Below are 13,453 nucleotides of genomic sequence, written 5' to 3' on the forward strand. Positions count from 1 at the left end.
TAATATGTACTACAGCACTATACCATCTGCAGTTGGGTAAATCCCCATCCCTGATAGGGTAGGGATGATTACAGGTGGGTTTCTGACTGAGGACAGAGGACAGGAGTGTCAGTACCCCTAACTCCCATACTGTTCAAGGGTTAACTGTATATGTATAGTATATTCTCAATGACTTTTCAAGAAAAAAGAAATCTAAGAACTGGCTGTGGTATAAGAAGAGAGCTTTTAACTTAAAAAGCCAGATAAATAAAACGTTCATCCAAAAAAGTCAAAATAATAATTTTGTCTGAAAACATTTTTCTTTTTTTAGTTTATCAATGGATTACCTCTGGAAATCACATTAATAATTCACCATCAAGACACTTAAGTAACATTTCTCTTAAGAAAAATTAATCTCTATATTGACATTTAGACTAGGCCTTCACTTAAATAGATGGGGAAACAGTGGAAACAGTGTCAGACTTTATTTTGGGGGCTCCAAAATTCCTGCAGATGGTGACTGCAGCCATGAAATTAAAAGACGTTTACTCCTTGGAAGAAAAGTTATGACCAACCTAGATAGCATATTCAAAAGCAGAGACATTACTTTGCCAACAAAGGTCCATCTAGTCAAGGCTATGGTTTTTCCTGTGGTCATGTATGGATGTGAGAGTTGGACTATAAAGAAAGCTGAGCGCCAAAGGATTGATGCTTTTGAATTGTGGTGTCAGAGAAGACTTTTGAGAGTCCCTTGGACTACAAGGAGATCCAACCAGTCCATTCTGAAGGAGATAAGCCCTGGGATTTCTTTGGAAGGAATGATGCTAAAGCTGAAACTCCAGTACTTTGGCCACCTCATGAGAAGAATTAACTCGTTGGAAAAGACTCTGATGCTGGGAGGGATTGGGGGCAGGAGGAGAAGGGGACGACAGAGGATGAGATGGCTGGATGGCATCACTGACTCGATGGACATGAGTCTGAGTGAACTCCGGGAGTTGGTGATGGACAGGGAGGCCTGGCGTGCTGCGATTCATGGGGTTGCAAAGAGTCAGACACGACTGAGCGACTGAACTGAACTGAACTGAACTGACCTTTTAGTAAAACCCAGTCATTAATTACCTTTTAGTAAAACCCAGTCATTTTTATTATGAGGTAATTTTAGCTATTTTTAGTCTTTATTTTCTGTTTTCAATGTATGCATATATTTTGTAATTATATTTGGAAGACAAGCATATAGGACAAGATGAGTTCTGCCAGCTAACAGCTGCAGGGCCAGTTTAATCCATTCCCAATTTTAAAAATTTATATTAAATAAATACAAAGTCTCCTGCCAGGAAGGAGAAAAGTAGCCTATTTTTATCAATAAGAACAAAAAATTCCACTTATAACTATCTTACAACCCTTTTCAAGAGTACAGCTTTCAGTTTACATATCTAAACTTATGAATCTCTTCAAAGCTGTCCAGTTGGGGAGTTACACATATATTCCAATCATGCTTCTTTTATCTCCAAAGGTTTTTCTTTGTTTTTTTTTAAATCTCTCTATTGAAAATGCCCCAGGGCCCACAAAGATTTGTCTGTTTACTTTATATTCACACTAAGTTCCCAATGATTTTTTTGCTATTACTAAAACACATTCAACACTAAAGATAAACACTTTATGGAATATATTAAAATGATCATTTTCTCAGTTCTGAAAATAAAGTCCTGCCTCAGAAAATCCAGAACTATGAGATACTGTGCAGGAAACGAGAGCTCTTCTCCAAAGAGAAGCAGCAACTGCTACGTTCACTAAACTACGTGCTTAGATAGGTGGCTACACTTGGAAAACTAATTTGCATGTCAATTTTGAGAGGGTCAAAATTCCTATGTATGTTCAATCTGGCATATTTAAAAAAAAAAATGTGAATCTCATTATTTGGTTATTGCTTATTATTAGAATGAGAACAAACGGACAACGAATTCACAGTATGATGAAGCAAGCAAAATTCAAGGGACTAAATGAATTCTCATCTATAGTCCCATCATTGACTTGAAGGGCAGTGCAATTTACCTTCACTCTTATATAAGGTCCAGTCTTTCACGGTCCATTTAGTTTTACCTAAGTATCCTCCAGTCACCTTTTAACACCAATATAATTTCTTTTTCATTTTTTTTGGTATCAATAAAGGTGAATTTCAAACTCCTTGAATGCTGAATATTCCTCCATGTGTTAGTTAATTTTCTGATTATGTTAAGCTAGAGTATACTCTCCAGATTGTAATTAAAATATGAAAATTCAATGGAACTGATAAAACTATGGTCAGGTCTACTGTCTTTCTAGCAAAAGTCTAAATGGAATTTAGTCTAAATTCCATAGACTAAAAAGTCTAAATAGAAGAAGTAGACTTCTTCAAAGGAAGTAGAGAGCATTATATTTTCTAAATACGGAAACAATTCTTTAAAAATTTCAAAAACCAATATACATGAAAGAAGTATTTCACATTTTTACACAGCACTCAATGTTTCAGTTTAAAAACTAAAACCAAGAACTTACTGATCTTAGCTTTGGGGGTGCATAGGTGAAAAAGTCCAAAAATACTTTATGTACCAGTGAGTGCTTAATCACAGCTTCTCTGAAAACAGAAAAAAAAAAAAAAAAAAAAACGGTCAGAAATGGTAGTATAATAATACAGAGATAGGTAACTTTGGTTGTCCTAAGATAATCAAAACAACTGAAATGGTTTTAGCAAATGTTATTTGTCATAAAAAGACTACCTTCAGCAACACCAAGACTTGAAAAAAAACTTACAGACCTATAAAAATATTAGTGCCATCTACAACCAAGACCAGAATACAAATTTCTAGTACTTAAACAGCAAATATGAAATTATTATTCAAAACACACTCAATTTTCTTCAATAAAGCCATTAACTTTCTTTTACCCAACAATGGACACGTGATTAGAAATCCACATGTGGACTACATTTTAATGGCTATTTTCTTTTTGTCATGCCTCCTTTATAATGTACCCGTTTAACAAAAACATTTCCGCAGTTAAAACCTAAACAGATCAAAGTGAAAGTGAAGTCACTCAGTCGTGTCCGACTCTTTGCGACCCCATGGACTGTAGCCTACCAGGCTCTCTGTCCATGGGATTTTCCAGGTAATAGTACTGAAGTGGATTGCCATTTCCTTCTCCAGGGGATCTTCCTGACCCAGGGATCGAACCTAGGTCTCCCGCATTGTAGACAGACGCTTTACCGCCTGAGCCAGCAATTGCAACAACACCTAATTGATCCAAGCCTCCTAGCGTGACACATGATGAATTCAGATGTACAGTGTAGGTTAATGATCAGGCACCAAATTTAAGTTCACATGGAATTTTCAAGTAGAAGGCAAAAATAAGCTGCTTTTAATGGCAAAGCACTGTTCTGAGCGCTTTAGAAATATTAACTCGTTTAATTTTCATAAAACTCTATGAAATAAACACTATTATTATAATTATCTGGATAGGGAAACTGAGGCACAGAGAAGTTAAGTTGCCCAAGGGCATAGAGTCAGTAATTGAGGAAAGCACCAGGATTCACAACCCAGGAAGTCTGGTTTCAGAGCAACGCCCTAATGCCAAGTAGGCCACATGCATGGACTTTTAAGTCTCACAATCTAATTTATATAGTAGACCGTAACTGGCAAACTATTCACCTTTCCTATGCAAAGGCTACATAAAACTTTCCCCTTTCAAATGCTATTTGTTAATAAAACATAAAAAAAGTTTTCTTACTTTTGGGCCATTGGAGTTAGAATCTGTTTCATTTCATCCATGATAAGCTCTAATTTTTCTGGCTGTACCTTTAATACTTTGTCCAGAGTTGGGTGATCTGCTGACTGCAACAGAAGAAAAATCAAGCCCCTCTAAATTTGATCACGTTTCTCCAACTTTAGACCAAAGAAAATCAATTAGAGTCATTTTACATAAACTTAAATTTTTAGATTTCCCATATTTACATAATAAAAGCACCTCTGTGGATATATTCAGAGTAATTCCTGATTACCTAATTCTCATTTGATGTACACCATTGTACTTTCAGGCTAAACAACCAACCAAATCAAAAGCTAGCCAGTAAAGACCTGCCAAGCACTTAACAAGTGCCTATTCACAAGACCAAGTAGTCAGTTAACAAAGTCTTGCCACCATGTGTTCTGTGATTAGCTGGATATTCCTAGAGTGACTGTGACAAAGGAGCACTAAGTTCAAGCCAGGAGCGGAACCTGACTAGCAGAAGCAACCCAGGAACCAATCCATCTCCCTTGAGATAAATGTGTGTACTTGTGTCTAAGGTCTGAACTAGATCCCTTAACTGTCCTAGTCCCACTACTAGCCTTGTAGTACACCCAGGGTTGGGTCTCTCCACTCTGCGTCCTCTCCACGTAGGACCCAGAGAAGGGTCAGCCACAGCCAACAGGGAGCTCAATGCCCTTCAACCAGGGCTGGTTAGCGGGTGTTTACAAAGCTCCATTAAGAATCTTCCTAGGTCTATCTGACTACTGTAGCAACAGAAGTATTGAAGCAGTACACAAGAGTACTTGCAAAGGAGTAATGCAAGCAGTTTTAATTTATAGGGGATTTAAAGATAGTGCTCAGGGAAAGAGAAATTTAAGTATGATCCCTTGCTCAATACACCAGAGACAAAATAGTCCAAGAGGATAAAGGCTAGGAGACAGTCTCTTCAAAGAACAACCAAAGGAAAAATACATTCTGAATACAGGGCACTGGAGGTAAGGAACAGCACAAAGGAAAAGTAAATCTCGAGGAAAAAACTGTCTTGAAGCATCACCTTGTAAAGCTGGAACGTGTTCCCATAGAGTTCCTCCGTCAGCATGTTCCTCTGCTCCAGGATGGCTTTGTCATTGTAGGCGTACTCCACAATGGCGGACGCTTCCGCGTGCCGCAGGAGCTTCCTCACGTGGCCCTTAAAGCTTCGTATTATCTCTGCGATCTGTGCTTTACTCCTAAATCCGATGTGACCACAGGAAAAGTAAGCGATACAAGGAGAAAGCTGGGTGGTGACAAAACACACACACTTCTCCTGAGACCCCTCATCACTGTGTGTGTGGGAGTGACTACCCCAGAGAAATGCTGTGAGAAGGAAAACCAAATTGCCCTGTATTTCTACCTTGTATTTCCTTGCTTTTTTTCCTCTTTTTGGCCATGCTGTGCAGCTTATGGGAATCTTAGTTCTCCAACCAGGGATTGAACCCAGGCCCTCAGAAGTGAAAGCATGGAATCCTAACCACTGGACCACCAGCAAATTTTCTCTGTGACTTGAGGCGCAGCCTGCCTAGGTTTGAAACCTGGCTCTGCTGACCAGCTCAGACTGCCTGAGCAAGATATTTAACTGCTCTGTGCTTCAGCTTCTTCAGTCATAAAATGGAAAGAATAAGGTTACTGTGAGGATAAATGAGTTAAGGCACACTGAGAACTGTAAGCAGCACATAGTAAGTGCTCCATAAATGTCCGTTCCCATCAGGAAACTGTTTAGCTTGAAAGAAGTTGGGTAGAAGGAGAAAAGGAGAAGGTAAAAGTCAAAGTGCAGGATAATATGAATAAAATATATCCCAGGATTCTCTTTTAAAACAGGACTTAATCACAAGTATTTCTATTCTATCCTAAAATAATCAAGAGGCCAATAATTCCAGTCAGGAATACAGTTTTTAGGAATTTGCCAGCTGTACTGTTTGGTTGTTGGTTAGCACATTTTGGCACATTATTATACTTGGGAGGGCAAGACGAGTATTAATCCCACCTGGTTTAGGAAATCCTCCTATCTTGCCATTTCCTAACCCACTCACCCTGGTTTGGTCTACTCACCTGCCCCTCCCACCACTCCAACCTCTAAATAACTTGTGACGAATTACAAGTTCATTATAACCATTTCTCTTCTTCCAGGACTTCAAGATACACTTGTAAGGTCAATGAAGGCAATACTACTTTTACATTTTTTCAATAACTGTTTTTTAAGACCATATTCCTTGCAAACATTACCAGCATCTGCTTAAGGCTACTATCATGGTCACAGATTTTTAAGAAACATTTGCACACAATACGTTATCCAAATCTTAAAAAACTAATTAAAATATTTTATAAATAAAACAACTCACCCATACATGAGAAACTTCTTAACAATATTTCTGGAATATTTAGCTTTACTTAACTCAACCAAATCACCTGAAAAACAAAATACATTACAATGATTGGGTAACCTCCAGAAACAAGGAGAGAACTGAACGCACAATCCTGGGAACACAAACAAATCGCTCCCTATTTGTCCCAGGCAAAAAACACACAAAAACAGAAAAGGTCCTGCCGAGGACACTCTGCTATTCCTCAACAGAATTCTTTTTCAACACAGTGTTGGGTATTTCAAGAGAAAACAAGCAACTTTATACCAATGATTACAAAATACATATAAGAAATACCTGCAATTCTTCAAAAGCCTGTTTCCTTTGCTCTTCATTGCCGAACTGAATGTAACACTGGATCACTCGAGTTGAATCGTGCGCAAATGCAATCTGTAGGAAAACAGTTGGGGCCTTTAGACAAAATCTCCCTGAAAATGTATGTTTCTATCATATTACTTATGTTGTATTGCTCCCTCTTTTACAACTCCTTGTGAGAAAAAAAAAAAAAAAAAAGGGGTCTTCATGGCTAATCAAATCTACATTACTTGGGAGTACAATTCTTTATTTAATTGTTCAGAGTGGCACTCTTTGGTTTTGCTGGCTACTGTATGGCATTGAGATAGGACTGGATTTAACTATTTTGTAAGATTTTATCATTATAGTTAAAACCAAACCAAATCTGTACAATGATTATACATACTGTATTTCTCATTTCTCTGACAGTTACTTTACCTAAAAGAGGAATTTTCCAGGGCAAAAATTCTATTATGCTATGATTTTTTTTTTAAATATAAATGATCTAGGAATGTTTGGCTTTGGCAACCAAAGTCTTGCTACATAAATAATTATATCCAGATACACACTGCAATTACATTATGAGCTTACCACTCCATTTCTCACATTTTCATTATAATTCCTGAATATACATCCAGTTATATTCCTAGAAAAGTATTTCAAATCTGATTCTCCAACCTTAACCCCCTCACAACTACTGGATGGATTAGATCCTCATTGATGGACTTCCTGATTAATTTTCTAAAGCAATAACCACAGATAATCAGTCATGCACTATTACTTTTTATATACTAGTCTATTTTAATAGTGCTTATTACCTGTTGCTAAGTCTGTCTTTAAATTTTTAAATTCTAACAAATCTGAAGGTAAAGGTGTATCTTCATCAAAGTCACAGGTTGCAGAAGAATTTGCTTAAGGGAGATCTGTATAGACATTTTTGATAAAATTTTTAAAATTTTATAATTTTAATTTTTATGTTATATATATATATATATATATATAAATATATATAATATAAAAATATATAGTATATATATATTAATTATATAATTATAATTATAATTTTAATTTATAATTTTAAAATTTATAATTTTAAAAAATCAGTCTGAGATTTCCCTGGTGGTCCGGTGGTTAAGAATCCACCTACCAATGCAGGGGACATGGGTTCAATCCCCGGTCTGGGAAGATCCCACACACTGTGGGACAACAAGGCCCGCGTGCGACAACTACTGAGCCTGCGTTCTAGAGCTGAGAGCTGCTACTACTGAAGCCCATGTGCCTAGAGCCCATGCTCTGCAACAAGGAAGTCACTACAATGAGAAGCCTTTGCACCACCACTACCGTAGCCCCTGTGTGTCCCAATAGAGAAAGCTCAGGTGCAGCAACGAAGACCCAGTGCAGCCATTAATAAATAAATAAACAGTTATTATTTTTTTAAATTAGGCTGTTTTTGTGCATATATTGATTACCTACTATGTAACCAATGTATGTGGTTTAAATTATTTTTCCGATGTAGAGTTAAAAGTGAGTTGGTGTTATTAGATATTTATAGATGAAAGTAAGTTTATGAGAAATTAAGAAACTTGCTATCCTTATGACTCTGGAATGAATTTCTTTGAGCCCAGATGCTGTTGTTGTTCTCCACTCCCTGCCCCCCCGCCCCCCACTCCCCATTTGCCATGCAGTAATGGGGCCAGATGCCATGATCTTAGTTTTTTTTAATATTTAGTTTTAAGCCAGTTGTTTCACTCTCCTCCTTCACCTTCATCAAGAGGCTCTTTAGCTTCTCCTCGCTTTCTGCCATTAGAGTGGTATCATCCACATATCTGAGGTTGTTGATGTTTCTCCCGCCTATCTTGATTCCAGCCTGTAACTCATCCAGCCTGCCATTTCTCATGATGTGCTCAGCGTATATCACATCTCATGATGTGACAGCAGACAGCCCTGTCATACTCCTTTCATAATCATGAACCAATTAGTTGTTCCATACTTGCTTCTTGTTCCATACCGCATACACATTTCTCAGGAGACAGGTAGGATGGTCTGGTATTCCCATCTCTTTAAGAGCTTTCCAGTTCATTATAATCCACATAGTCAAAGGCTTCAGAGTAGTCAATGAAACAGAGGTAGATGTTTTTCTGGAATTCCCGATCTCTATGACCCAGCAAATGTGGGCAATTTTCTCTCTGATTCCTCTTCCTTCTCTAAACCCTGCTTGGACATCTGGAAATTCTTGGTTCGCATAATGCTGAAGCCTAGCATGCAAGATTTTAAGCATGATCTTACTAGCATGGGAGATGAGCGCAACCGTCTGATGTTAGCACATTCTTGAGTATTACTCCTCTTGGGAATTGGGATGAGGATTGACCTTTTCCAGTCCTGTGGCCACTGCTGGGTATTTCAGATTTGCTGACATATTGAATGTAACACTTTGATGGCATCATCCTTTAGGGTTTTGAATAGTTTTACTGGCATTCTATCATATCCACTAGCTTTATTAACAGCAGTACTTCCTAAGGCCCACTTGACTTTGCTCTCCAGACTGTCTGGCTCTGGGTGACTGACCACATCATCACAGCAATCTGGTTCTCTTAGATCTTTTTTGTACCGTTCTTCCGTGTATTCTTTCCATCTCTTCTTGATCTCTTCAATGTCTACTAGGTCTCTACCATTTCTGTCGTTTATTGTGCCCATCTTTGGGCAAAATATTCCTTTGATATTTCCAGTTTTCCTGAAGAGATCTCTAGTCTTTCCCCTTCTGTTGCTTTCTTCTAGTTTCACGTACAGTTCATGAAGAAGGCTTTCTTGTCTCTCTCTGCTGTTTTTTGGAAATCTGTGTTCAGTTGGATATGCTATTCCCCTTCTCCCTTGCTTCTTGCTTCTCTTCTTTCTTTAGCTATTTGTAAGGCCTCCTCAGATAACCACTTTGCCATCTTGCTTTTCTTTTTCTTTGGGATGGTTTTGTTCGCTGCCTCCTGTACAATATTACGGACCTCCATCCATAGTTCTTCAGGCACACTGTTTACAAGTTCTAATCCCTTGAATCTATCAAATGTCTAATAGGGATGAAGACTAAGCTAAAGGATACAAAGTATGCACTGGTTACCAATGCTGCTGGCACACAGTAAAGAATAAATGGGCTGTCTTGTCTAAAAGCACAGATTAACTCCCAAGTCCATGGGCATCAGTAGTCACAATAACCTAAGGGTAAATGAGAAGGATCTTAAGCGTGCATGATTTATAAATTGAGCATTACTGTTAGAGATGAGTAGTTCTATCCTAAAAAGATCTTGCTGGCTTTAAGAATGCAGCAGCTGGAAACTTGCTATTGGAAAACAGTCCTTCAAATTTCAATACAGCATTTGTTTAGACCTATGTACATGGTATGACAAAGGGAGGCCCTCAGGGTCTCCAAAGATACTGAGTCTGTTGGCTTATAAGTGAATATCACTAAAAGTGTAAAAGTGTTAGCCATTCAGTCGTCTCCAACTTGGCAACCCCATGGACTGTTGCCCATCAGGTTCCTCCATCCATGGAATTCTCCAGGCAAGAATACTGGAGTGGGTAGCTGTTCCCTTCTCCTGGGACTGAAACCGCATCTCCTGTGTTGGCAGGTGGATTCTTTACCATCTGAGCCATCAGGGAAGCCCAAATATCACTAAGTATTTATCCAAATATACAAGAATCAATAGAAGTTTACTATAAAACAGGATTAAAGAGCAATAATGAAAATCACTTTAAAACTCCCAAATCTACTATATTTTAAAGATCCTTTGTACAATGCTTATAAAAGCAAGGAAGAAAGTAATATGTTTGCTTTGCACATTCAAAATAGCCAGCATTTAGAACTTACAGAGTTCACAGTAAGAGATTCTAACAAGCACTGTTGAACTAATAAATTCCCTGAGATAACTTTAAGAGAACATTGAGTGAATGGAAAGGTCACTCAGTTGTGTCTGACTCTTGGCAACGCCATGGACTATATAGTTCAGGGAATACTCCAGGCCAGAATACTAGAGTGGGTAGCCTTTCCCTTCTCCAGGGGATCTTCCCAATCCAGGGAATCAAACCCAGGTCTCCCGCATTGCAGGCAGATTCTTTAACAGCCAAGCCAAGAACACACTGATTTAAATAAATTATTTTAAAATGAACAGCCAAATACTTGATAGTCTTTTTGTAATTTCCCAGCAGTGAGGTCTCTATTAAATTTTTCAGGGAGATTATAAAAGGTATTTGAAAACTGAAGCCAAATACAATAAAAACAGAAACAATTTCATCTGTAATAAATAATCAACTACCCTTTACTGAGAGTGAGTCAATTTAGTTCTTAAAATTGCAACTATGAGTACATCCTACTTACAGTTTTAATCTTCCCTTGAATCAACTTCTGCAAATCACTCATCAACTTCACTCTTTTCTCTTTGTCACAATCTTTTCTATAAAAGAGTCAGGAAACATAGCCTAAGTAAAGACATTATTTTAAACACACAAAACTAAAAACCGTACCAGTGTACGTTCATGCAGTTCAGTATGATCTTCCCTTCGAAGAAAGCAAATCTTTGACATTAAAATTACTATTCCAGAGCAGCTAGAGAAAAGTAATTTTCTCAAAGGCAGAAACTCATCTCATAAGGTATAATTTCATGTATCAATCTAAATCTTAACAGCCAGAACTTCAAAGCAAAGCAAATAATAAAACAAGTCCAAGATACCAAATACTCAAGTATTTCAAAACCTAGCCAAAAAGAACTATCCTCCATTTTCTCAGAAATTTCTCAGGAAGGATATCAAATCCATTTTAACTCTCATACAGTTTCCTAAGCAGATCTTGATACCATCCTAATGATTCCACGCATTTCTGTAAAGGGCACACACCCAGACAGTGATGCCTTTCCTGGAGTGTTATGCTGCTGCTGCTGCTGCTGCTGCTAAGTCGCATCAGTCGTGTCCGACTCTGTGTGACCCCATAGATGGCAGCCTCCCATCCCTGGGATTCTCCAGGCAAGAACACTGGAGTAGGTTGCCATTTCCTTCTCCAATGCATGAAAGTGAAAAGTGAAAGTGAAGTTGTTCAGTCGTGTCCGACTCTTAGCGACCCCATGGACTGAAGCCTACCAGGCTCCTCTGTCCATGGGATGTTCCAGGCAAGAGTACTGGAGTGGGTCGCCAGTGCCTTCTCCGGGAGTGTTAAGAAAAATCCCTAAATAACTGAAGTGCTATGTGATTTATTTTAGGACATCTCACTATTTACAAAGTATACTGCTACTCCTCCATCATCTCCAAGAGCTCAATAAAGACATCATTAGCTAGCATTACCTTCTTAAGATCTCCCAAATCTGCTTTGCCCGAATGACGATGTCATAGTTGGTTTTATCACTGAGTTGCCTGCTCTGCTTCAGTTCTTTCTTCTTTTTTTTGAATTCATCCCATTTGGGTTTCTTGGCTGCTGACTCTAGTCATTACAGAAATTATTTTCAATTACACTTAACATTCTCAGTGCCATAAACACAGAGCAAATTTGGTACCTATGGCAATCAGTAATCAAGATCAATACTCATTGTGGGAACTAGAAGGGGAAAAATCATTCCCTATCAACTTAAACTTTATTTCATTTTCCAAGCAGTTTACACATTTTAAATTTGGTTGACACCAACTGTTCATTCACTCAACAAATTGATTCTTAACAGAACACCTATTAAGAAAAAAAAAAGGAAACTAAAAGGATTATAAAATCAATTACAAATTTTTAAGCATCTTTTTCCATTGTAAAAATAAAATTTTACTTTAGAACATAAAGATCATTGGACATTAGGCATAGTCAGTTCTCAATGAAAACAGAAATTAGTCCAAGTTAACATAGGAAAAACAATAGTCACAAATTCACTATTCTGAGTGCTGTTACGTATTAATTAATTTTTACAACAGCTCTGTGAGGTGGGTACTGTTATTATTCCCTCTCATGTCAGGGAAAGAAAGATACTGGGCAGATAAGCTCCCTATCCAAGGTCACGTAACTCCTAAGTGGCAGAGACAGGATGTAAACCCAGATATGGCTCTGAAACTTTATTCTCTGCTGTCTGTTACTCATGACAATGCACAGTGAAAATTTCTAAGTTCTCTACAGTTAGGGTCATGCTATAAAAGTATCTTTCTACTGCTTATTTTTTTATCTTCATAATCTAAGCAACTTATTAATTGAATTAAAAAAAAAATCCCAATGAGGCCAAACAAAGAACTTAATAAGATGGGTATTATTTACATGAGTACCCTGCAAAAAACCCTTGGAGAATTAGTTATTTCTAGATATTGCCCCTTCTCTGATTAGAAAATATATTCAAAAAACAAAATTCTCCTATAATCTTAAAACCTAGAGACTAAAATTACATTTCCTTCTTGTCTTTTCCCCCCACACATATTTTATATTAATTTCCTTGATGTCTTTACTTAAACATCATTATACTCTTAAGTATTCCTCCATGAAACTAAATATTCCTCAAGAATGTAATTTTTAATGGCATATCATATACTACAATGTATTTTACTCCCCTTACTGCTCACTTACTTATTCCCAATCTAATAACAGAAGATTACAGGCAACAGAAGCATATTCACTATTAATATTAGGACATCGTGTACTACACAGCAGAGGATAGTAACCGATCCACAGTTCATTTAATTGTGAAAATATCTGGGCACCCTCAACATAAGCCATGTTGGGCTGCAGGAGATATAACCAGTTTTGGGAATGACTAGTATCCAGTCCCCCTCAGTTGCTGGTATTAAAATGAGAAAATCAGAGTTCCACTTTGAGATGCGGGGAACTTATCTCCTATAGCAAAAGGAACGAGGGCCACTCTTTAATGAGAATGTGTGTGCACTTAAAATGCAGGTATCAAGAAAGCCAGTGTAGGGACATCCCTGGTGGTCCAGTGGTTAAGAATCCTCCTTCTGATGAAGGGAACGCAGGTTCGATCCCTGGTCAGGGAATCCCACGTGCTGTTGGGCAACTAAGCCTGTGA

General features: G+C 37.8%; 1 protein-coding gene across 3 annotated transcripts in view; it reads right to left on the minus strand.

Annotated features, from left to right (window-relative positions):
• The window catches only part of PUM3 (pumilio RNA binding family member 3), a 41,541-nt gene that overhangs the window by 21,095 nt on the left and 6,993 nt on the right, over positions 1-13,453 (minus strand). For all 3 annotated transcript variants that reach the window (XM_070375830.1, XM_070375832.1, XM_070375831.1), the window contains exons 4-10: positions 11,751-11,886; positions 10,795-10,870; positions 6,439-6,530; positions 6,120-6,188; positions 4,796-4,970; positions 3,742-3,845; positions 2,515-2,593 (exon numbers count right to left, since the gene is read on the minus strand). In XM_070375830.1, the coding sequence (XP_070231931.1) occupies positions 2,515-2,593; positions 3,742-3,845; positions 4,796-4,970; positions 6,120-6,188; positions 6,439-6,530; positions 10,795-10,870; positions 11,751-11,886 (731 nt within the window). The remainder of the gene's footprint in view (positions 1-2,514; positions 2,594-3,741; positions 3,846-4,795; positions 4,971-6,119; positions 6,189-6,438; positions 6,531-10,794; positions 10,871-11,750; positions 11,887-13,453) is intronic.

Source organism: Bos mutus, chromosome 8 (genome assembly GCF_027580195.1).
Source record: "Bos mutus isolate GX-2022 chromosome 8, NWIPB_WYAK_1.1, whole genome shotgun sequence".
In the NCBI taxonomy this organism is placed as follows: domain Eukaryota; kingdom Metazoa; phylum Chordata; class Mammalia; order Artiodactyla; family Bovidae; genus Bos; species Bos mutus.